General features: G+C 41.0%; 3 protein-coding genes across 5 annotated transcripts; all 3 read right to left on the reverse strand.

Moving 5' to 3' along the window:
- Window positions 1-318: 318 nt before the first annotated feature.
- srp68 (signal recognition particle 68) lies at window positions 319-9,346 on the reverse strand. Its single transcript, XM_010748320.3, has 16 exons — window positions 9,179-9,346; window positions 8,290-8,356; window positions 6,991-7,104; window positions 6,567-6,762; window positions 6,373-6,455; window positions 6,159-6,268; window positions 5,930-6,009; window positions 5,300-5,440; window positions 2,921-3,019; window positions 2,690-2,754; window positions 2,345-2,498; window positions 1,911-2,005; window positions 1,218-1,347; window positions 975-1,050; window positions 824-876; window positions 319-696 (listed from the first exon to the last, which is right to left on the reverse strand). The coding sequence occupies exons 1-16, from the start codon at window positions 9,264-9,266 to the stop codon at window positions 469-471; spliced, it is 1,779 nt and encodes a 592-aa protein (XP_010746622.1). The 5' UTR covers window positions 9,267-9,346; the 3' UTR covers window positions 319-468.
- A 728-nt stretch (window positions 9,347-10,074) lies between these two features.
- polg2 (polymerase (DNA directed), gamma 2, accessory subunit) lies at window positions 10,075-15,826 on the reverse strand. 3 transcript variants are annotated; one of them, XM_027283064.1, is made up of 9 exons: window positions 15,516-15,826; window positions 13,740-13,845; window positions 13,278-13,383; window positions 12,445-12,630; window positions 11,274-11,411; window positions 11,098-11,178; window positions 10,802-10,899; window positions 10,418-10,711; window positions 10,075-10,232 (listed from the first exon to the last, which is right to left on the reverse strand). In XM_027283064.1, the coding sequence occupies exons 1-8, from the start codon at window positions 15,598-15,600 to the stop codon at window positions 10,546-10,548; spliced, it is 966 nt and encodes a 321-aa protein (XP_027138865.1). In that variant the 5' UTR covers window positions 15,601-15,826; the 3' UTR covers window positions 10,075-10,232; window positions 10,418-10,545. The 3 variants fall into 3 exon arrangements, with proteins under 3 accessions (XP_027138865.1, XP_027138864.1, XP_027138863.1); XM_027283063.1 differs by lacking the exon at window positions 15,516-15,826 and adding an exon at window positions 14,192-15,142 and having other exon boundaries at window positions 13,278-13,378; window positions 13,744-13,845; XM_027283062.1 differs by lacking the exon at window positions 15,516-15,826 and adding an exon at window positions 14,192-15,141.
- Window positions 15,827-15,970: 144 nt separating this feature from the next.
- LOC104932972 (probable ATP-dependent RNA helicase DDX5) lies at window positions 15,971-24,219 on the reverse strand. The gene is made up of 13 exons (XM_010748316.3): window positions 24,020-24,219; window positions 22,807-22,990; window positions 22,526-22,622; window positions 22,259-22,392; window positions 21,762-21,827; window positions 20,362-20,503; window positions 20,068-20,228; window positions 19,658-19,830; window positions 19,294-19,404; window positions 19,120-19,181; window positions 18,969-19,028; window positions 17,285-17,506; window positions 15,971-16,796 (listed from the first exon to the last, which is right to left on the reverse strand). The coding sequence occupies exons 1-13, from the start codon at window positions 24,058-24,060 to the stop codon at window positions 16,339-16,341; spliced, it is 1,911 nt and encodes a 636-aa protein (XP_010746618.1). The 5' UTR covers window positions 24,061-24,219; the 3' UTR covers window positions 15,971-16,338.
- Window positions 24,220-24,509: the final 290 nt, after the last annotated feature.

Raw genomic sequence — 24,509 nt, forward strand, 5'->3', positions numbered from 1 at the left:
GAAAAAGAAAAATAACTAATGGTGTCTATGTGGCTTAGTTTACTCTGGAAGGATTGCAAGATTAACAACTTGGCTGTACTTATTCAGATCATGGCATGGCAACCTGTAAAACTTGAAAGCCACAAAGACACTGCCATGACTCAAATTAAAGAGTGATGCGACAACCCAGCAGCCTGGTGTAATTACACCAAGTTGGCAGGTGGACTTGGGTCATATTGCTACTTGAAATGGATTAAATTAATATTTTTTATCTGTCTTGGAAGATGATTCACTCTGCCTTCCTCAGAACTGCAAACTCCACCCATCGATTCACTCTGCCTTCCTCAGAACTGCAAACTCCACCCATCTCTCACTTTGAAACAAAAAATTAAAAACATAAAAGTAACTGAAATTATTCTAATTAACAACGGACCCAAGTCTGGTAGTTTGTGGTGAACTCCTGTGGAGACCAGAGCCTGTACGATTGATTTAGCTGCCAAAGCCAAAAATGCCCTTGATGTAGCCGGTGAATCCACCCATGCCCTTCTGCTCCACCTTGTCATCCAGAGGTGGGAAGGCCACGTGGTTGAGAGCAAGGTCAAAGAACAGGGGCTTGCAGGGGATTGGCTGGAACTCAGGAGGGAACTGGACCAGATTGGGCTGTTTTCCTACGAGGGTGGGGTCGAGACGGAAGGTCTCCAGGCGGTTGCAGAGGGGCTGCACGAAGGAGGAAGGAAGAAAAATTGATAATTATGCAACAACAGACAACTGTAAGTTATTAACTCAGCCATCCAGCCACTCAAAACTTTAGAGTTTTAGAAATGAGGTGACAATCTCCTCTTACCGTGTTGTCTTTCACCTGCTGCTGCGAAGGAACTTCAACAGTCTCATCAGTATCTGAAACACAAACATTTCTTTAGCGTTGTACACAGAACGAGGCGTGACAGGATGGGACTATGTTGCTTTTAAACTGTCAGTCACAAATGTGCTCTCACCTAAAATGGCAGCTGCTTGAAGGGAGTATTTCTCAGCATTTACCTCAGCAATGAGCTCCTGAACATCAGGGAGATCCTGCAGAAACCAGAAACACAAGAGTGACATTTGCGGTCCAAAGTAGTTTGTTGGTAAACTGAAACCTGAGAAATCACTGTGTTGTGGATAAGGAATTTTTTTTTAATGATTCATTTTGTGACACTTTTTTGTTGGTACCTACTGTGTGCGTTTTTAATATGACTGACCTTGAGGCTGTTGTTCAGGCTCTTGGCCTTAGACCTGACCTCCTTGGCATATTTCAGCACCCTCTCATACAGCACCAGCGCCTCACTCCACTTTTTCACCAGCACATAAGACTGGGCTATGAAGAAACACCTGAGAGGGCATGAGCACGTTAAGACATTAGTATGCATTCGAAAATATGTGTACATGATTTTTTTTAAGATGAGCAGAGTCGATTAAATAAAGCCAATGGCACACCAATGAAACATTCTCCAACATATTTCTTTGGTGTACCATTGCTGCCCTTATTTAGAGATTTGACATGTTCAATCCGTGTTTCGTGAATTTTGGTTAGTTTGACTTTAAAACAGACAATTATCACAACAATACACACACAGTACACATATCCAACCCTAGTGCAACTCGGAGAAAAAGACAAAACCAGATCGGTCTTCATATTCCAGCTCAAAACAAAGACGAAAGGCTCACTTGTGTTGTCTTCTAAATAACTGTTTGCTCCAGATTTTCTCCTGATATTTCGTGCATGTTTGAAGTATTAGTACAAGGAGTTTCTGAAGTCAACGGTTTGACCTGTTAAGTTTGGCCAACTGTTCTGTTTGGACTTGTTTGATTAGTGTACCACGGGCACCAAGTTTTCCAAACACAAACAAAAATGGCCAACATCAGAATATTCCCTGTGTGCCATAATCTCTGACCTGTAGGCCTTGTAGACCAGCGTCTTGAGGGACACCTCCTTCTGGAAGGTGTGGTCATCCTCCAGACCCTGTAGGGTGGAGAGCTCAGCCAAACTCTGCAGAGACGGACAAACAAGAGAGGAAGGTGATGGGACAGAGAGAGAGAGACGGTGAGTTACAGTGTGAGAGGGAAGTGACAGGCAGTGTCAAACAAGGCTAAGTACACATCCCTTCACTGTTGAAACAATGTATCACACACAGCCACTGTGAGTACACAAGAACAAACTTATTTATATACTACTCTAATTGAAACACAGGCTGTTATTATGAATTATAAATAGCAGTGGCCTTTGTTTTGACATATTACTGCATGAACACATGTTTCATGTTTAACAACTTCTCCATATATACAGACAGTTAAAAATTCACAACGTACTTGATACGCAGACATTTACCTGCAGGATGATGTCGTAGAGGCGGATGAGGTCCTGTGGACGGGGGCCTCTCTTGTTCTCGTCGGCTTCAGGTTCCTTGAGTTTAGCCTGCAGAGTGTGGGCCATGCTCTCATTCCTCTTCACCAACGTACACAGCTTGATGTAGGTCAGGTAACTGGAAGAGGAGAGCAACAGTGTATTTATTATGCACTAGTTATGGCGATGAATGTAAGAATAATAACAGAGGATGGAAAAACAAACACGCTTCACACATTTCCTGAAAGTTTCTCCTTTGTTGTAATCAGCCTGCACAGTAAACGATCCTGGAATGTACAAGTACAAGTATATGTCTGGTTTCCAGTTTACCTATGCAGGAACTGCAGGTTGGATACCTTTCCACTGTCGGCATCAGAGCTCCTCTCTCGTTGTTTCTACAAAAACAAGTCATTTTTAATTTCACATTCCTGTTTTAATGTCATATGTCTTAACAATTAGCGGGCTTTAAATGAAATGGACGACTCTGAGCGATGAACAAACAAATAACTTGCATCCCTCGACTTCACTGAAACGTGAACTTTTTAACCTGGTGTATCTTACCGCCTCACTCTTGAGTTCCTCTCTCACAGCCTGGATGGTGTCTCTGCACTCAGCCAACAGGGTCTCATACAGATGCTCTTTGGTCTCCTCGTTAGATGCCTGCAGAACAGACACTTATTTATGATCTGTATCGGACAATTATGATCTATAGTGGAACATGGTGATTATTTCATACATTTAAAATCTGAATCTATGTGTTGCACTATCGATCAAACTTTATTTTTACAGATTTTACAGATTGGTAACATAAAGTGCGTAACACAATAACCCTCCACGCCATCCCATCATAAACAGAAGCACAACACAAACTGAGGAAACGCCATCCCATCATGTTGCAATGGGGGAAACACCAGAGGCAGGTTAAAAAATAAAGATGATCTAAGATGATAAATGGTGGTGGAAGTAAAGGAAATCATGAAACTGTGTCAAAGGGTTTTACATCAAGAGGAATTTGGGAGGGGAGGACTCTAGTTTAAAGAGAGCTCTTTGTAAACTTGACATAAGGAAACAACTATTTGAACATGATCTGTACCCCGTAGAATTCTACAACTAAAATATCTTACAAATGAAAAAAGAATAAAAAGAAAATGCAGAATTTAATGCCTGAACACAGACAAATTCTAGACTTGGACCAATAAGCGTAAATCATTCAACACAAACAAATACTTGTGAAGATGATACAGTCTAAGCGGGGATGTGACTGTTCAACTGTGGGAGAGATGCAGGTATGTGGCTTGGCAGGATGCTCAGACATTCCTGCACACAACTCATCAGCAGATAGTCTGGAGTTTCAGGGTTCACATCTTTTTGAATGACAGGATTGTTCTTCACTTCACCTTTCTTTCATCAACACGCAAATACAATGGGTGTGTTACTACAAAATCCTCAGCGATCTAGAGAACATATGTTAATATTTAAAAGAAAGAAGCCATCTTGGATTACTATAAATGTTCACGCTCAAAAAGGCAAAGGCAAAAGCTTTCAGGAGGCAACACAGTGGAGGAATGTTACGAGAAAATTCCTCGTAGTGATTACTGATAACAGACAAGTCATTGGGCTGCCCTCACGCCCACAAGGCTGATGTTATTTTGTGTCGCACTCTTGTGTCAACACCCTGGCAACGCCTAGCAAGACCGGCTCAACCTGTCAAGCATCTTTCTGTTGTTCAGAGGGAGGGCTGGATGGACAAACTGATTAGAGGAGGGAGGAGTGGACGGAGCTCTTCTATTGGGGCTGAAGTATGGTCCAATGCAGCGTTTCCTGTACCCATAGGGCAAGAGCTGATAGCCAGGTGTAATTTACACAGTATATCACATCACCACCTTAAACTTCCCTGACTCTCTGTTAGGTAATTAAAGACAACTGGCACCGAAGCTTACCAAGTATATAACATTTACTCCTTCTGTCTCAAAGGATAGTTGAAGAGGATGTTAATTTATAATGTAGTCCATGTAATATTATGAAAGTACAACTACCAAGATTATTGCCAGTGGCTTCCATCAAATTCATTTCACAGCCACTATTAGTTTAAGAATGGCCAGTAAAACTAAAAAGGTGTTGTTTAAAATTGAAAGGTGTTTAGAGACATCTGTCCACAGAGGCCTGCTGGGTGTAGTCCTATATGTACTATATTCATGTGTGGGCTGAAATGCATAGAATGCAGTCGTGCGATGATGGAGGCTGCATGCCAGAGACCTGAGAGGATGCGGGTGTGACAGGTGTGTCCGCAGGGTGTGCTAAGCTTTTGACAGCATATGACAGTATGACAAATGAGCTGTGGTGGCTTTGAGAGGACTGTAAAGAGGTGAGCGCCACTTCCAGGAAATTTAAGGAACTGCACGGACTGTATGCACACTGGTGGTTAAACACATGGGGTAGGGCACCAGCTCCTATGAGGAAATGAGTTACGAGGCCTATCAAAACATAGGGCGTTTGAACACAGGGATGAAGCCTTCGTTGTGCATTTTCTGATTCATTAGAACAAATAAAACAAATAAGAACATGGTTACTATAATGTTGCAATGCTGAGGATGATATATTATTTGTGATGGTTGCATTGGTTTGCCTTCTAATGTGGCATAAACTGGTGGCTTAGATTTCCCCACAGCTAAGAAGGTGAAAATGAAGCATTATTAGACCACAGTGTGTAGAAAGAAAAACATTTTGGACAGCATGTGAACATGCACAGAAGTTTGCATCATGCAGACGGTTGAAGCAAATGTATAATCTGAGGTTTAGGCTGCAGGGACAGCCCAGCACTTATTTTTAAGCACCGGCATGTAATGATATTAAGAGCTGCTAACAACAGGGGCTTCACTTTGGAAGTAGTGCTTTTTGTTTTACCCCCTACAAAAAGGGAGGAACAAACAAAACACTGACCTGAGCGATAGCAGCCTCGTTGTCTGCCAGACCAAGCAGGAAAACGCGGGCCTTGTCGATCTTGACAGGCACCGTCCGTCCTCGCCACTCCACCTCACTCATGGTGGCTGCCTGCTTGGTTCTTGCCTGAGTGATCAGGGCCTGAGGAGAGAGACGAAAACCATGATTCTTTAAAGAGCCAAGATGTCTTCAGATCAGATGAATATTCAGTTTTGCTTGAAATTCTATGATTATAAGCAAAGTAGTTTGCTCTGATTACCGTTCTAGTAGGACCAAACTTGTATATGCTGCCCTCCTCTAACATGATACCATGCAACAACAATATTAGAGCCTGAACGTTACTGGATGTTTAGGGCTGATGCCAATATCAGGGAAAAAAATAGCAAAGTACAAACTTTACTGTCCAAAATAACATCAGAGCACTGAAACAGTACAAAACTCTACTGGGAATTTAATAATTATGAACATCTTTTTCGACATTGTACCTTTTACATGTTCTGTAAAAACAATCACATACAGCTATATAAGTAACAGCTGATAAAACCAAACTACTGATATATGATATATGGCCTCTAAACTATTAAAGGTGATACAAGAGTATAATCCAGTATCACACTCCTGCATGTTCACCTCTAGTTTCTCGGCCATCATGCCTCCTCCTCCTCCAGTCAGTCTCATCTGCATCAAGTCAATGATGGCGTTCTGGTCGCCTGCAAACAGATAAAAAAAAAAAAAGTTAGTTACACAGTGTGTTTGTGTGGACATGTGCAGTTTGTGAACAATGTTTCATGATGCCTGTCAATTATGTTGATAGGATTAAGTTTTCCTTCATTTCTATGTGTGTGTGTGTGTTACTCACCAATGTTGTAAGCACAATAGCGGATGTTGGGTGATATCTCATCCACACGCTGGCGATACAGAGCTGCCATCTCCTCAGTGAACGCACTGGCCAGCTTCTCATAGATGGTCCTGACAACAGAAAATGGTGGCATTTTATACTTCCAATATATAAAATTCATCCAGGACAAAACAAAATCAGCCCATCAACAAACTGTAGTGATGTCAAAACTCACTTGCACTTGTTGAAGGCCTCCATGGCAAGCTTCCACTCTTGCAGTTCAAACTCCACCATACCAGTCAGGTACGCAGTGTAGGCCTGAAATAAAATACATTTAACTATTATTAGAGGTTGTTGTAAGAATAAGAAGAACCTGATTTTTGCTCTCTGTAACACAGCAGAAAACACTTTTTGGCTGAAGGTGTGTACCTGTGCCTCAAGTTTGGTCTTGGCGTCAACACGGGGGCTCTCGCAGAGCTTCTCTAGCTTCTCACTGTGCTTGGCAGCTTTGCGTAGTCGTGCCAGCAGGTGGAAGCGCTTGCGTGGCTCTGTGTTGGCCTCCTGCTTCAGCTGCATGGCGTAACTCCATGCACGCTCTGCCTCCATCAAAACCAGCAACAGATATCTAAAGAGGGGGGAGGTCATGGCATCACTTGTATGGTAGCATAGCACACACATAATTGAACTCCTATCCAAAGACGGAGCCAGCAATGACCAAAGCAAATATAGTCACAACAAGGACTGGTTTATTTCTGAGGTTTGGCAGTCTTTTGTACCAATCACAGTCTAAACTCATCTGTGATGAATGAAGCCAATTACCTGCAGATGGATGCAGAGATCATCCATTTCTTACCTGCTGTCAGAAAGTATTTCGACAGTGATCTTCTTCCCAATGAACTTGTGTCGGTTGCCCATCTTAAAGCCAAGAGTCTTGCGCAGACGACGCAGTCTGCGGGAGCAGTAGCCCCTGGACACAGTTGGGACACACAAGGCGGTTACATTAGGGCAAATTAATACTACTTTTTCACAGTGGACATGACAACCACACATTCAAGTCACCAATACAGTTCTAGGGTATGGTTGAAACCTCCTATGTCCTTTCCTGAACACTTTTCCTTGACCTCGATGGAAAACGACATGAGTTCAAGGAAAGATGTGAAGGAGAATATGACTGCACTTACACTACGTCATTATGCGATGGCGAATGTTACTGACGTGATCTGTGGTAAAACTACAAAGTTCAGAAGATGGACTAAAAAACGCACATCTGAGATACTTCTCCCCGCGCATTCTTACCATGTTGTTTCATGCAGGATATGAAGACAGACAACCCGGTAAAAAGAAAATATGACTTCATTATCAATGTCAGGATTGAAATAATAAATTAATATTGAGGACCTGTCACAGAAGTAAAATTAAGTGTTTGTCACACTCATGGTCGCTCACCCTCCTGCCCACTCAGATATAAACATATTAGCAAGTTATGGCAAAAAATGGATGATTAATCATCAACGGTAACTTCATGATGATCTGCAGGACGCTAGACGTCTATCACAGTTAGAAACAGTTTTTACTCCGTGTGTGAACGCAACTCCACAGTCAACAACAGAACACACTTCATGATCAGAGTTTTTATATCACGTCATCATGTCCACATTCATACAGTCTCTTTTCTGTAGTTTGCATCACTCTGAATAAATTGATGTTTTTTTAATGTCTGGTTGTGAATGACCAAAGGGTGTGTGGATTTTTTTTTGTTGCTGCTGCTGCAAGGAATTGTGAGACGGCATTACCTCCTTTCCTTTCGTAAAGGATAGTCTGGTGTATACTATGCTAAAGAAGCACTGAAGCTCCTTTCTTTACATTTAGAGATTTGGAACAGCTCTTATGATGGCAGAAAAACGTTCAGGTCATTTCACTCTGTTAAAAACCTTCCTCCCTCTTTGAAGGACTAGTAACCTGAATTTTCTCAAGAACGTGCGTTACTATGTGAATGTAAGATGTGAACCATATGGCAGAGGTGTGCATGCATACAATGAATAAAACAAGAAAGTGGTCTATAAAGAAATCAGGTGGGACTTTTGATTGAATATGGACTATACAATACTTTTTTTTTTTTTAAATAGGTGATGTATGAGTGGACACAACTCACCTGTATCTCTGGTAGTCTCCGTGCCTGAGGCCATGCTGCTGTTGGGACTCTTTGATTATTTGCAAAACTGTGATCAAATATTAAGGAACAACTTTGTGTACATTATTACACAGGTGAGAGTCCAGGCGAACAAGTTTCATTCATATTAAAGCATGAATGTGTCTGTCATGTTAGCTCTGAGTGTATAGACCATAGACTGTATAGTCAATGGCACAGACCATATATAGACCATAGACTGTATATATGGTCAATGGCATAGACCATATATAGACCAAAGATTGGATATATGGTCAATGGCACAGACCATATATAGACCATAGACTGTATAGTCAATGGCACAGACCATATATAGACCAAAGATTGGCTATATGGTAAATGGCACAGACCATATATAGACCATAGACTGTATATAGAGTCAATGGCATAGACCATAGACTGTATATACAGTCAATGGCACAGACCATATGTAGACCATAGACCATATATAGACCATAGACTGTATAGTAAATGGCATAGACCATAGACCGTACATACAGTCAATAGACCCACAAAGTGCAGATTTGTAATACGTTGCAGAAAAGGCAACGTAACGTTAGCTGCTACTAAAACTCAGAGGTTACAACAGTTACAAGATAACAAATCAACATGTCTACAGCCTGACACATTACTATTAGTCCATTTAACGTATTTAGACTTGAAAAAGTTTGTAACAAGCCAAATAAATCCGCTTTTCGCCAGTGACTGTCTGCTTCAGTGTGACACGTAGCCTAACGCCAGCTAACGTTATCCTTTAACCGAGCGAGCTAACGTTAGCTTCAGAGCCTGACACAGATTCACCGGAGCGCAGACAAAAAACGACCGCTAAACATCTCTCTGCTGTGAAGGATACTTTCCAGTCCAAGTCCTCCATCCGGTGAATTTTCTTTATTTTCATCCATGGAGGAAACTTTAGCTTCGTTTTGCTTGTCTGCGGCCATCTCTGAATGCTAACGGCTAAGCGGCACGCACACACATGCTCAGAAGAAGAGCCAATGACGGCACAGGGAGGGGCGCGAGGACCACGTCCAAATCCCGCGAGATTTGGCGTCGTATAAACTCCCCCCACTGTCAGTGACATCAGCTGTTCGGGTAGATCCAATGGATATATCGTCAATGGTATTAAAACACCCATGGTTACTTTTGCAGGCACAATCTGTGAATAAAGTCCCCATCTAACACCTTGTTTACCTGCTGCTGCTTAATTCATCCATATGGCCATTATATATACATACTGTGTATATAGTTGAAATGACAATACCCCCCTGAAATATATATTGTTTTTAAATCGAGGCATGTATTTTAACAGCTGTTTGTGCATACAACTGCAACACATTCATAATGAAACAATTTACTACAGAACACGGATTCAACTCATAAGCAATATATGAACTGAATGTAGAAAAGCAAATGAGGAAATCATTGATATCATAAATGCAGCAGCATGTATTTCCCAATGTATTAACTCATAAATATTGCTATGTGGATCAATCTGTCTTGTTCTGTTCTGACTATAAATGCATGTTTTAAATTACTTTCCCTCAATTTAAAGTCCTGGTTGTGCATAAATAAGATATGTTAAATATGATGTGATATATATATTCAAAAGTGCTACAACGCGTACAAAACTGACAGAGGTGAGATTGTTTTCAAAGAGGTTTTTTTCAAAGGAAACCTCCAGAAAAAAATATTGATTCAGAATGAAACAACTGATAGAGCACATGATAAAAACAAAAGATATAGAGAATGAGACATTTTGTATATTTTATTAGAAAGTGAGACAAAAATAACGACCCCAAACATTTATACAAATCCTTCTGTAGTATAAATACCACCCTGTTGAATTCAGACAGTAACACAAAAAGAGGACGGGTTATCCACCTTTTTGCCTGGGAAGTACCTAGAGAAGGACGTAGGAGTCCTTAGGTTATACCTGCTAAAACCCGGAGGTACTTGCACCATGTTTCTTTGCACATCTTCTTTCTACCAGTCATTAAAATAATTTCTTTGCCTTTAAAACAAAGTACAGAACGGCCACCCGTCAGCCAAATATGCCTAAACACATAAAAAAATCCAGAATTCCTTATTCATAGTGAACCAATTCAGGACAATATGTTTATGAATTGTAAATGTGCAACAGTTTTGTTCCTAGAAGGGGTGCAAAACTGAAGTGGCACAATGTGTTGACCATCCATTTAGTTGCTGGTATAAAAAGTCCATTCAGATGTTGTCGGCAGCAGAAATGTACCTGGAGAGAAAGTTCTTGATTTCAGAGATGTGCATGGTCTCTTTGATGGTGGTGTCTCTACTGCGGACTTGAATGAGGCCACTCTCCAGTGTGTTCTCACTGATCACAACAGTGAAAAGCACTCCCATCTCATCATACCTAAAATTCATCAACACAGAAACAAACGTCAGAACAACACAGCAAAGATAACTTCTTTTGCCTCTATGACAACACCGAATTGCACTTTACTTTGCGTTCAGCTGCTCCACTGTTGGCAGACTTTTGAGATACCCAGGCCACGCAGAGATCTTAGCCTCCATAAACTCCTGCAGCAGCCCTTCACACACCTACAAAATGATTAAACACTCATTAATCTACTTTGACTTACACAATGAACAAGTTTAATTAAACTTTACTTCAGTGCTGATTCTATCACAGTCGCTTAAAACTTGACACACTTGATGTGCATTCACACAGAATTAATCAAGATAAATAAAAAGATCAATTAATCATTGACTTCGACAGTTAATACATATTTTTCTTACCTGTCTCAGCTCCATGGTGGCTCCCCTGCCAATGTCTAAAGCCACTTTGACTGGTGCCAACACTGGATGCAACTTCAGAACCTTAAATCAACAGAGAAACAAAATTCAGTAAAATATTTCAGAGAATCACGTCACAAATAAGAGAGAAAAGTCAAGTGATGAGGAAATATCATCACCTTTCTCTGCTGCAGCTTCTGCTTGCCGTGTTCTTTCTTGACCTGCTGGAGTGAGTTGGACAGAAAGGCCATCACACCACGGTCCATGTTCCCGGTAACAGAGACAACACAAGGAACTGACTTGCGACCATCTCGACACTGAAAGACAATTTAACACTGCATGTGATTACACCAAAGACGGGCAACAATAGCAGTGAATAGCTGCTTGTGTTTTTTACCATAAGACTGGATGTTTTATCAAAAGGAAGGCGTCAAAAATCTAAATGTTTGAGAGAGCTGAAGACAAATAGTGTTTAATCAAAATGAAGTGGTTATTTATTATATGTTGCTTATCTGGTAATTTGATTTGACACTTTCCAACACCAGGTACCATTCTAAATATGAGCTATAACCTTAATTTAACCAAAATTTGACTCATTGTAACAAGAAATGTCCAGGAGACACAAATAACATTAGGGCACTTCAAGAACAATGTTAGGGAGTCATCATGAACAATAGCAGAGCCCTGGATATGACAAAACTAAATGGGATACAGCCAGTATTAGTGATGTTAATTACTCCTGTGCTCTTCCCGTATGGACATGGCAAAATGTTCGCTGAAAAAGCTCTATGAAGCAAAAAAAGCCATGGGTGTTACTTAAAACATTAAAAATGTCTCTGTTCCATTCAAGTGTAACAGTAAGTTATGACAGAGATACAGCAAACTGGCAACAAAACCTGATAACTGAAGCACTTCAGTCATTTTATTATTTACACTTAAGATTTTCCTACTGTGACACTGCGGGAGCCGCACACATGTGGGGGACAGAAAAACTTGCATGGGTTGCAATTTGGTAAAAACAGTAGAAATATAGTTTGAATGGTTTCTTTTGTCACTGGAGGCTAAACAAATAGTTTTATCATTATCATCAAAAGAACCTACAATATTAACACCACTTCAAACTTCTGACCAGGTGCTACTTAACCACGATTTACAGTGATTTCTCTGGAAGTGTCTCATGATATCAAGTGCGACTGCTGATTTATGTTGCAGCTGCAAAGCTTCTCAACACTCTATGTCACTTTTCAGTAAAGGCAGCGTGACAGATCCACAGAGAAAACTGGATGCAGATATATTAAGTGCATGCACAATTGTCCACATTAGGACTCTAAATAAAAGAAGTTGACTGACCTGTAGTTTGGAACGAACTCCTTTGTGTGTCTGCAACAGCTCTGTGTTTCCTCTGCTCCACAGCTCCTCCAGAGGCTCCTGTCCCCACGGGAAGTTGTACGTGATCCTCACACCACGAGACACCGTCTCCTCGAGTTCCTCTTTTGGGACGTCACTACTGCTGAAGTCCGATGGAGACAGGGCAAACTGGAAAGACATGGGTGACTTGATTTCATGGTACTGACGTTATCTTAAGTAAGTAATCATTGCTTCATTTAAGTAATCTCAATGTTGATTTTTGAAGCCAAGTCTTACATTTCAAACCATCAACAGTTTTCAGTAAGGATATTTTATGTTTGGGCAGCTTGTAGTAAAATCTGTCTTTTAGTGATAAAAATAAATACTAATGGTGGGAATCAGATCTCTTCAGACTGGTGTTAGAGTGCTTATTTAATGTAGCCCACAAAAACAGGACCACAATCATTTCTGTGCTCACACTACCACTGCACAATATTAGTTAAATATTAATATGAAATATATAGATCTACTGCAATAAATGCAAACCCACAATGTGTGAGAACACATCTTCTGTAAGCTGTGTGTTTTATCTGAGTAGTGATATCTAATGAAATGAAACAGCGCAGTGATTTTCCCCTAAAATACTCACCTATAGCTAAAAGGACATTTACAGAGTAACACAATTCCTTGTGTACTAACCTATAAACATTTCTACTGAGGAAACATATGGTGTGTGAGGCTTCTCATCACATCCAGTTTCCTCCAAAAAAGTAGCTAAACTTAAGCTTAAGTTAAATTAACAAAACATTTTGGGGGACACTGCCTCAAATACTCACTTTCCTCCACCACTTGAGTCTCTGTCGTGTCCAGTGATCCAGCCACTGGGAAGAGGTACGAGGAGAGCAGAACCACACTAGAGACGTCTGGGTAAGTTCAGCTGGGCTGGCATAAAAAACATTACATGATAATCACAGTCACATCTCTTTTTTTTATTTTTTACATGTTAACTGCATTTAAATCATACTATTCTGTTTGTAGTCTGTAGTTTGATGTACCTTTCAATGGATTGGTAGTCACTGAGTTGTATATATATTGCCATTTTCAAAACAGTGTGGTATTAATTGTATTATTATTGTATATTTAATTGTGGTAATAAACTCATCAAGTAATCTTCTAATCAAGTATAAAAGGAGCATGAAGATGTGCCCTCAAGCCAAAATCTCATCTGCACTTTTGTAGTGTGTATGTGTCTGTAAACCCACAGACAGGCAGATGACATAAAGTAGATGAAGCCTCACCAACCAGAGCCATCTGAGGGCTGGAAACACAGACCAGTCTCAGCCAGGCCGAAGGGCAGCTTCCTGTTCACCAGCTCCAATGAAGGAACAAACTCCTCCAAAGCACCTGCCAACGAACCAGACAAAATCTGAAAAGTAAAATATTTGCTTCTGCACAGTGGTTTATAGACTAAAACCATTAAAGGGACTTTCTTGCTCTAAATTGAGCCTTTCATGTGGAACTCGAAGCTCCTTTTCAGACGTTAATCGTGACTTTAATCACCATTGTATTAAACACAACATTTGATTGGTGGTACTGGAATAGACTCCACCACGCTGCTCTGCTCCAGGTCATTTTACTGTAGCACTGCGATAGTTTGAAGAGCTGAGGATGGTCCATCTTTTCTTGTTGTGCAGACCAATCAACCGTTCTAACCATTACCCAGTTTATAGCAGTGCATCTATTACTCTACCTTGAAGAAAGTTTGTCCTCACAGATGGAGATCTCTGAAGAAGCCGTCGTACCTCCTGGACAAGCTGCTCCTTGCTCAAGTCTTGCTGTTCAAGTATTTGTTTGACATGTTCAGACTCAACAATCCTCAGTTGTCCCCGTCCATCTGTTGCTGTGTCCTCGCTGCTACTCAGAGTATTTATCCCAAACACCTGAACCGTGGACCTGGTCACAGCGTGCCACCACTGGTCCAGCAGGTTCCTCCTCAGCTCCATGCCCAGAGGTCCATACCTGCAGCTCATCCCACGCCGAAACAGATCTACGTTAGTCTGACCAGGTGAAATATAGTATCTGTCCACACAAAGCTGCATCAAAGTCCTGACCAGATCCACGTCCTCAGTTGATGATGTACTGCAGTGTCTCCTGGTGTACTGCAGGGTCGGCGTTAAGATGCACTGTGAGGCTTTTAATCTGGAGAGACGCCTTGATAAGACGTTTCTGACACAGCAAGTCAACATGATGGGAAGCATGAGGAGGACAGACTGGTCCAAATGAGGGTAAGTCCAAATACTGTCTATTACAGTGATGAATCCTCATGAGTACAGATCTGACTCCTCTTTACAGACCATTAGCAGCCCAAATGAACCTTAAATGCTAATGCAAAAGAAACAAGGTAAAACACAAGTAGGGCTTAATTTATTAAGTCACCCCTCTGTCCTCCTTCAGTGAACTGTTCAGTGAGAGGTGACTTTTACTATCTGCCGCAAATGTTAGCGCCTCTCGGTGTATTTAAAATAAATGCACTCGCCAGTCGTTCACTATTACTGTTTTGTCCCAAAGTTAAATGTTTTATGATTACCGCTGGAGTTACATGTGAGATACGACCCGGAAATGATATCTTTACATCCGGTTACGCACTGTTATGTCACGTGGTGCTTTCTATTTTTATAATTTCGACAAAAAGTTTACTCGTTTAGTTCTTGATTTGTATACATGTATTTTATTTATTCCGTTAAGATTTAATTGTCTGTCTGTATGTATATGTATATATTTTTTTACTTAAAATGGTATTGCTTTCTTTTATGTTGGGGGGTCTCAGTGAGCTAAGCAATATAGTGAAACAGCTTAAAATATCTCTTTCTTTTTATACTATTGTTTTCAAAGTGTCACCATCGTGAAAATGCAGAGTCTCTTCTCTACTGACTGGAATAAAAGTAAAGCTGGTGAGGAAGTTCTGCTGGCTTAGTCAAATTTAAAAAGATATCAGGTCTAAATAAAACTACAAAAAAAATATTGGGTACATTCAGGGGGTGATCAAACATTCACCGTGCCCCATTTTTACTTACTTTGCCTGATTTTAAGCTGTATCGATGAATCACAGTGGGACATGCAAGAGGCTGCCAGCTGAAAATTACTCCCTTGAAATGGCATACAACAATCCTATTTTGACAGGAGAAAGAAAGATAGTGGTGTCTCAGCAGCATGTACCGGCTGGGTGGCAAGAATGAGTTCCTGGGCATTGTGTACCTCGTGATTAGTTCAGTGTGTCCTCAGATCCATAGTCACGACTCTGCTCACCTGAAGGTTAAACTACCCTAGGAACAATTTTACTTTTTTCATCTTTTGTCCATCTGCCTTCTAAATTAAAAATATGGTCAGGCCCACAGCTTATGAATCAGAAATTCCTGATAGTGTAAGGTTTACAGATGTATGGTTTGGAGGCACCAAGATCAAAACAATCTGATTCTAATAATTTTTCCAACGCAAACTTCCCACACAGACGACACAACACCAGGTCTTCATTTCTTATTTTTATTTAAAAGGGCCACACGCACCCTTTTTTTTAATATGATCTCCATAACATTACTTTAAACATACCACAACTGAAAACACTGCATTACCTAGTAAAAATAAATTACTGAGGAATGTGACCAAAAAAAGTCAAGGAAAAGTGCAGCAATCAAAGTTGCACTATAGGAGACAACTCTATGACTCCCATTTAATGCTCTGGGTTTACTGAATAATTCCAACCCTGCTGTAAGCAAAACAAAGTTAAACAGTACAAAGGATCATAATAATAATAATAATAATAGTCATCATCATCATACTGTAAGATTTCAAGACTAAACAAAAATCATGTTGGTTCCATATATTGTGCGTATATCATATCTACTGAGGGAAGGGTGGTGGCATGGGGTAGGGCACCATTGGTGGTGGGGGTGGTGGTTGTTGGGCCTGTGGTGGTGGTGGCTGAGAGTTGAATGGGAACGGCGGGTGGTTCATGCCATTCTGAGCAGCCCTCTGCATTCCCCCGAACTGAGGAGGGCCCTGGAAGCTTTGGTTACCAAAGGCACCCACCTGGTTTGTCGGAGCACCAAAATTACCCTGTCCATTGCTGTTGCTGTAATTGTTGTTGCCATAGCTACTACTAGAGTTACCACTGTTACCTCCATAGCTGCCACCATTTTGGGCCTTATTGCCACCGAAGGCACTTTTCGGCCCATTGCCAAACCCTCTATCACTGTCCCTGTCCCTGTAGCTGCTACCGCCAAAATTGCTCCTCCCACCCCCGGAATACCTATCGCGACGGTCATCCTTGTAGCCACCTCTTCCCCCCCTTCCACGACCTGAGATGAAGACAGGAGAGAGAGCTGATTGTTAATACACCGAACCTATAACAACATAGTAACAATAAGACACATAAAGGAGAGATAAATAAAACCCTTTTCAGACATGGGATATGCAACATTGTTGGCTTCACCAAAGTGAGCTGCTGCTTCTCACAATTTATCTCCTGATAAATATTGTCATTTAATCTATTTAAGAATTCTGCTGCCTAATCTGCTCAGTGTATTCCGGTTTATATATGAAAGTATTAAATTACGAACAAGATTAGTGTCTAAAAAGGAGGTTTCGAGGCTATGACCAGTCAAAGATTACATCATTTCATTCAAACCATCTACAATATAAGTTCCCTAATGATACATTATGATACTTTATGAATCTGTGACAAATAAATAGACAAATGTGAACATGACTAAAGTTGAGCCTAAGGATGAATTCTCATTCCTTGCACACTATATGCTTCTTAATGTAAACAGGCATCCAATTTTACCTCCTCTGTCCTCTGCCATCTGGATCAGCTTTGGGTTAATGGCCTGGTTGGCCTCGCGGAGCACAGAGATCAGGTCACTGGCTTGTTTCATGTTGTTGGGGGTGAAGAAAGTGTAGGCTGTGCCCGTTTTTTGACTTCGGGCTGTGCGTCCAATGCGGTGGATATAATCCTCGGAGGAGTTAGGGTAGTCATAATTGATGACAAATTTCACATCCTCCACATCTGTGAAAGTGTTGCAGTGTGGCAAAACAAAACATGGAGGCCACACAGGAGTTTGCACACCACAACAGCCAGATCAAAGGGAAAAGTTAGCAGCTGTGAAGGCTGGGGAAATAAATTGGTTATTAGGCTGTGGAGGGAACGTGTTAAAACATCATAAGATTGTGTACACATCTACTCCATGGGAATACTACTGTGGGAAGAGAGAAACGATGCACACTCCAATTGCTTACCATAATCAAAGATCCAAAAGACATTCACTCTCCCTTTTGTTAACCAAGGGAGGAAAAGAATGGATTTAAGTCTTACCATAAAGGAGTATGCATTCACTAGTCCTTTCCCAATGCAGCGAAATCCCCCACAAATTGTCAAGTGACATCCAGGAGCTTCTACGCAGTTAGGCCACGATATGCACTGGGGCCTCCTCATGAGCCAATATAGGACCATTGAGTGGTTCATTTTTGCAGGTCCGTTTATCCCAGTACACTCTCAAAAAAAGCTTGATATTAAAGGCCGCACTGCACGTCTTGCCAAGACAAAATAGACCAAGTACTAATTTGAGCAGGGGCAAAAATGAAAAAGGCCCAAGCATTGAACCCTGTGGGACCCCTCACCGAGCACAGAACAATTCCTCCCACCCCCTTCATCAGTCTCATCAAGGCAAGATCTTCCAAGAAGCCAGTGTTCACTTGAGAAAATGTCTCTCGTTGGCAGGTCTCGACATGACTATAAAACGCAGGCGAGGGAGGAACTTTGGTTTGAGCTGTCTCACTCTCTTTCTCCTCTCACTAGATGTTCCCACTACCCCCTAAACACATGTGCCAGGTCTCATCAATTTTCAGAGACAAATAAAAGATTTCAAACTGCTCTCTCCATTTCAAGAAATCCAGCACTTTGACGGGAAAAGAAAACAACTGAAAGCTTAAGACAGGCTCACAAGCACCCATGCTATGTGATACAAGCTCCGAAAGGTAACAATTGTTCCAAATCTCAAACAAGTGACTTGCAATAGAGCGCTCTCTAACACAACAGCATGCAAGGCAAAAGTCACAACATCAAGCATATATAAATATATATATAAATATATTTTGTTTTACGTTTGAGTTGGAAACAGCTGGATGGCATTTGTCAGGTGAAATCCATGGACAGAGAACAGATGTGTGTGTATTTCAACAACATATCAGAGACAAAGGCTTAGCCACACAGCCTTTTGAAGATCACTGGCACACAAGAGCTTTCACCTCTCTAGGCCCACTGGGTGGCAAGCCAGTTGAGCACTTCCAATATGTCATCCTTCTCCCTCTCGAGGCCTGGGACTGTCATGCCTAGCGCCTGCCACAAAGACTCCACCTTAAGGTGAGAAAAACTCAGAAAATGCATAGAAAAGTTAAAGAAAGCAAAACCACTTTCTTTAAAATAAGTGTAACACTGATAAGAAAGTGGTGATACTCAATGGCATACTGACCTAAGCCACGGGAGGCCACATCTGTTGCGATGAGGATTGGAGCTTTACCATATCTGAACTCTAAAAGGGAGAGGGGGCAATATTTATGTCAAATACAGAGCAGCCATGACGCCGATTAAAGTTATTATTTTGTTTTATTATTAAATCTCACCATTAAGGACCCAGTCCCTCTCCTGCTGACTTTTATCTCCATGAATTCCCATTGCTGGCCACCTGTGACAGACAAACTGAACATATAACTACAAGGCAATAACAAAAAGGAACCATGATGAAGAACTGTCATCACTCAGACCTCCTTTGAGGGGACTGAAGGAGAGATCCATACCCATCTCTTCTCATCCTCCTGGTGAGCTCATCACAACGTCTTTTGGTCTCCACAAAAATAATGGTCTTGTTCTCCTTTTCACTCATTATCTCCTCCAGCAGACGGATCAGTCTGACAAAGTAGAGACAAAACTCAGTTTAAAAACATTTTGTCACAACAACATGCATTACATTTCTGCTGGCTGATTAAAATTCTGTTACATGCTGAATTAGTTCTTTATTTCCCTTTTCTCTTTACTTGCTTAAATAATGTTTTGAGAGGTGAAGATACCTGAAACCTTTATGGCCTAGGACTGACTCAAAGCTTTTTCCCCCTGACATCAATTGACTGACTGCTGCTAATAAAGTGGTAGGAGGCTACTCACTTGTCCTCCTTCTCCATATCACTGCAAACATCCACTATCTGCAGGATGTTGTGATTGGCGCTGAGCTGCAGTGCACCAATATTGATCTGGACGTAGTCTTTTAGGAAGTCCTCAGCCAGCTGGCGAACTTCCTTAGGCCAGGTGGCACTCCACATCAGGGTCTGACGGTCTGGCTGGTAAAGACGAAGAAGGGGACTTTCACATTTCCTAATCTCAGTGAGTTCAAGTATTGTTTGCAGGTTGGTCAACTTGTGTGGAGAAGTGTCTTTATTTATTTTGGATGCAAGGCAAAATATTTCCCATTTCACAACAATAACAACAACAACAACAATAACATTTTACTTGAGTCTGAGATTGTCTCAATAATGACGTCAATTATCTGCCAAGAGAAACAATATAAAATAACTCACCCGAATTTGTTCCACTATCTTGCGGATCTGAGGTTCAAATCCCATGTCAAGCATGCGGTCAGCTTCATCCAACACCAGATAAGTGCAACGACGCAAATTAGTCTTACCACACTCCAGGAAGTCAATGAGACGACCTGGGGTAGCAATGCAGATCTCCACACCTTGGTGAGGAAAAAAGAACAGGAAGAAGACTCAATTATATTTTTTAACTTAAAAAACAATCAAACCTTAAATCATAAAAAATGCCTATTGGTATTAAGTATTTACATGGTTAGAGTAATATAGTAAGCATACCCCTCTCAAGGTCCCTGATTTGGGGTCCTTTGGGTGCACCGCCATAGATGCAGGTACTCTTGAGACGGGAGGCCCTGCCGTATTCAGCAGCCACTTGTTGCACCTGCTGAGCCAACTCACGGGTTGGTGCCAGCACCAAGCACTGAAGAAAGACAGATGCAGTTTTTAAGAACTTTTTTTTTTAAAAACACACTACATCCTTCAGATTACTGAAATTGACCAAATCTGTACAAGGATGCACGATATATCAGCATTAATATCGGTATCGGCCGATGTTCATCATTTTTTCCACATATCGGCATCGGTCCGATGAGTCAAACCGGGCCGATATTAACAACCAATGTTTATATCCGTCTAGGTGCTGTCTGTGTATGTGTGTCGGGAGAGGGAGGGGGAGTTGGCCATGCGGTATTTGTTTGAGAACGTGACAGTGACGCAAATGCAGCACAGGATTGTGAGGTGTCCACCGGTCCCGTCCGTGGCGGATGAATCTACTCTCTATGCTCAGCTATGCGTGACGTGAGCAGCACACGCCGATTCACACAGACCACCACAGGCCAGGCACAGAAAAGAGAGTCTGGTGGATTTTCAAAATAAAATACCCCATGCAAACTGCTGGTCATAAAAACAGACTTGTGTCAAGTAAGTAAGTAAAACGTTTTGAAAATAAAGGAATGACTATTTTCAATCTGTACAAATATTTATCATTATAAACTTTTTATTTTTGAACATATATCTATATCAGTAAATATCGATTATCGGTGCATCTCTAATATTGGGCAACGTTTGCGTTTATCCATTCATGTAGAACAATTTTTAGACAGGGCCAAATAACTTCACCACAATCAAGCAATAAAGATCCCTGCAGACCAGAAGCAAAGCTGTCCCTTTGAACGTCACTAAAACACACTTTAAATGTGCCATATGGAAAGCTTTTTAGTTGACATTATAGAAATATAAAAATGAGTTAATACAGAGTTATTGAATTATTAGAGTTTTCTGATGGACAGACAGCTTTACTTTTTGCTTTAGTAACCTGCTGTTAAAGGCAGCTCTATAAATGGCCGAGAGTTTAGGCATAGCAGGATGCCAGCAGTGAAACCTTGAAAGAAAATGAAACAATGTATGTGTCCTCCAAAAAGGCTGGTAATCCTGCTATACCATAGTGTTATGGTACTGGTTGTATAACGTCACCAAGGAGATAATTCTTCTTGCAGCTAGGTGAAACACACAAACGATAGCAGGTTTCCTGGTTTCTTATTTGTTTGTCACACCATATTGAAGTTTAGCAAAAGGTGGATATTCGGTCATATACAGAGTGACACATTAATGAGTAAAATGTGCTAATAGAGACAACAAAAATCACACACAAAAACAATATTATTTTCAAGTGTACTTACGATAGGTCCATCTCCATGCTCCAAGAATGGCTGATGTTGAATGTGCACAATTGCAGGCAGAAGGTACTAAAAAAAAAGTATTATATTTTAACTGATTGTTTCAATGCATACCAACTGTCTAACATTTCTTCTCTACATTATATTATTGTTAATATTTTATCTTAAAGAGATAATGTTATATTCACAGTATTCTGTCCAATCTTGAGCCAATCATGAACCTACTCCAACTGAGATGTTCAGAAGATTACTTCTGGCAGAATCATGTTACTAATTTGACAAAATTGGCATGCTCCCAGATCTTCAGCATTTCGCTGGTTCATCTTCTTATTCAGATAATTACTGTAAAACTTTGTAAAAACTTTAGCAGCTTTAAGCTTTAATTTTGCATTTGGATTTTTTTTAACAACCTTGGGAAGTGAGGGTGACAACATATTTACCCCATATGTTCTGGACAGAACAAGAAAAAAACAATCATAATTGTGAAACACTTAACTTACTGCAAGGGTTTTCCCAGACCCAGTTTGAGCGATGCCAACCATGTCTTTGCCACTCAGGGCAACTGGCCACCCCTGAGACTGAATGGGAGTTGGTTCAGTCCAATTCTGTTTGCCAATGACATCCATGACATAGCCTGAAGAGGTAAGATATTACAGTTTAACGCTTTGGACAATTACAAAGTATGCTGAATAATTTAACACGTTTCAACAAATAGGCAAAGGACTGTTCAATATTATTTGTGTGACAGACCGTGAATTTCTACTCACTTGGAAAAGCAGCTTCATGGAATTTTACAATTGGTTTGGGGCAGTCTCTGCCTTTGACTGTAACTTCTTTGCTTCTTCGGTACTGTTCAACCTCTTGCTAGAATTGGAAGAGGAAAATGTTTTAAATTACTGCTGTCAATACACAAACACAAAAGCCCACATGAAACAGCGGGAAAAGCCACTGACTGTGTGAGTGGTAATGATTGTTTTAGGAGTTATTTTTCTGGCTCATTTGACAATACTTCAGTCTTAATGTGAGGATTACAGAAAGACGGTCTTACAAGTGGTCTGCGAGTAGCATCAGGATGTTCCTGGTAGAAGTTCTTCTGAAACTTTGGAAGCTCATCCAGGTTCCAGTGCTTCTTTCGCAGCCTCTCACCGGGGTTGCCAAACTTTCCTGGAGGAGGTCCGCCCCTATTGCCTCCTCCACCACCACCACCAAAACGAGGGGGTCCTCCACCATACCTTATGTGAAAGACAGAGACGTGTGACATAAAGATGACAGGTATGAACCTACGTCCTTTGTTCCAAGCACAACAAAAAATGAATTACACAAAAGCAGAGAGAGCTTTAAATTGGTAAACCGCTTTAAAAGACTCATATGTGAAAGAGAGCACAGAAAGAAAATAAACAACTTGGTAGTGAAATGACATTTGTCGGATTTTACCTACAAACACTGACGTTTTTATACAATAACGTATCACTGTCGATAGTTTCCTACAATGTAGCCAAACAAATGCTGAATCAGTGTCAAATTTAGGTTTCTAATGCTTATATTATAAAAACTGTCGTACTCAGACAGATCCAAACCTTCATGTTAATAATAATAATAATAATAATAATAATAATAATAATAATAATAATAATACATTTTATTTCATAGGTACCTTTCTGTCACCCAAGGACACCTTACAATAAATAAACAGCAATAACAAAAACAAACAAAAAGAAAGTACACCAAATTACAAGGATACAACATTGTTGTTGAGCAACATCAAGCTACTTGGACTGAGGATGACGTCTGCTCAAACAACAACACAAGGAAACCGGGACATTATGGGTCTCCAGGAGGGAGACACCAAACTGTAGGTGACAGTATGAATAGAAAAGGAGTCGTTACAAATAAATTGGGCGTCTGCGGCACAAATCTTCGTCTCAGAAGTGCATCAGCAAGAGGAGACGCCACACTGCGTCACATGTCCACACAACAAGCGAACTGCCACCGACTCCGAGCCGCCGTTAGCTGCCATTTTAACTCCAGCCGGCAGCAAAGCGACAATATTAAAGACACGTCACTGCAGGGCCGCTTCACTGCTTAGCGTTGACTTTTAACGTTTTTTAATACTTTGGTGTAATCAAATAACAAACAGTGGCGATGTAAACTAGATGACAGCGGTCTTGTTGTGAGAATACAGCCATGACAGCTCAGCCGCTAGCATCCGTATGCTAAGCGGTTCATCTCGGGAAGAAACCCGGAGCTGTCCGTGCTCTTACCCTCTGTCTCTGCCACGATCCCTGTCTGAAAATCCAGGCATTGTGTAGCAAAAAAAAAAAACTGACTTCGCCTAAATCCTTTTAGCCGGTTCACAAAAACAGAAGATCAATCGTAAGAGCTAAAGTCGGCACAGGGAAAACAAAAAGAAAATGCCGGCAGACAAAAGTCTGTCTGGAGGGACGGATGTGAGGTCAGACCGGGCGCATTACATCGTATCAATGCGCGTCATGCGGCGGCACCGCCGGGGTACTATTTCACCTCCGCAACCCGATTTTCAGTAGCGGAAGAAGGTGTAGCGGCATGAGAATATTGACATTGACAATGTATCTATTATCAAGTTTTCAGGCTTCAGCTTTATTTCTCATATGCAGGATAACACAGGGTCAACAATGCAATGAAGTGTGTTGGGTAAGAGGTACAGGGGAGCTCAGCATTAAGAGCGCTGAACAGTGTAATAGCACTAGACATAAAGAATAGAAATGAGCAAGA

The sequence above is a fragment of the Larimichthys crocea genome, chromosome X, assembly GCF_000972845.2.
Source record: "Larimichthys crocea isolate SSNF chromosome X, L_crocea_2.0, whole genome shotgun sequence".
In the NCBI taxonomy this organism is placed as follows: Eukaryota; Metazoa; Chordata; class Actinopteri; family Sciaenidae; genus Larimichthys; species Larimichthys crocea.

Bases quoted from the DNA above. Each gene is read 5' to 3' on its own strand.
- polg2 (XM_027283062.1), bottom strand. From the start codon at position 14,699: ATGCTTCCCATCATGTTGACTTGCTGTGTCAGAAACGTCTTATCAAGG. The intron at 12,631-13,277 runs GTGAGTATTTGA...ATGTCTTTCCAG, and splicing joins GACTCAAGTGGTGGAGGAAA to TTTGCCCTGTCTCCATCGGA. The intron at 10,900-11,097 runs GTAAGAAAAATA...ATCATTTTGTAG, and splicing joins CCACCATGGAGCTGAGACAG to GTGTGTGAAGGGCTGCTGCA.
- srp68 (XM_010748320.3), bottom strand. From the start codon at position 9,266: ATGGCCGCAGACAAGCAAAACGAAGCTAAAGTTTCCTCCATGGATGAA. The intron at 7,105-8,289 runs GTGAGTTGTGTC...AACTGTGTCCAG, and splicing joins GGAGACTACCAGAGATACAG to GGGCTACTGCTCCCGCAGAC. The intron at 6,269-6,372 runs GTGAGTTTTGAC...TTCTGTTGTCAG, and splicing joins GAGGCCTTCAACAAGTGCAA to GACCATCTATGAGAAGCTGG.
- LOC104932972 (XM_010748316.3), bottom strand. From the start codon at position 24,060: ATGCCTGGATTTTCAGACAGGGATCGTGGCAGAGACAGAGG. The intron at 19,405-19,657 runs GTGAGTAGCCTC...CTACTTTGTCAG, and splicing joins GATATGGAGAAGGAGGACAA to ACTGATCCGTCTGCTGGAGG. The intron at 16,797-17,284 runs GTAAAATTGGAT...TCTTCATCTCAG, and splicing joins GATGGCAGAGGACAGAGGAG to GTCGTGGAAGGGGGGGAAGA.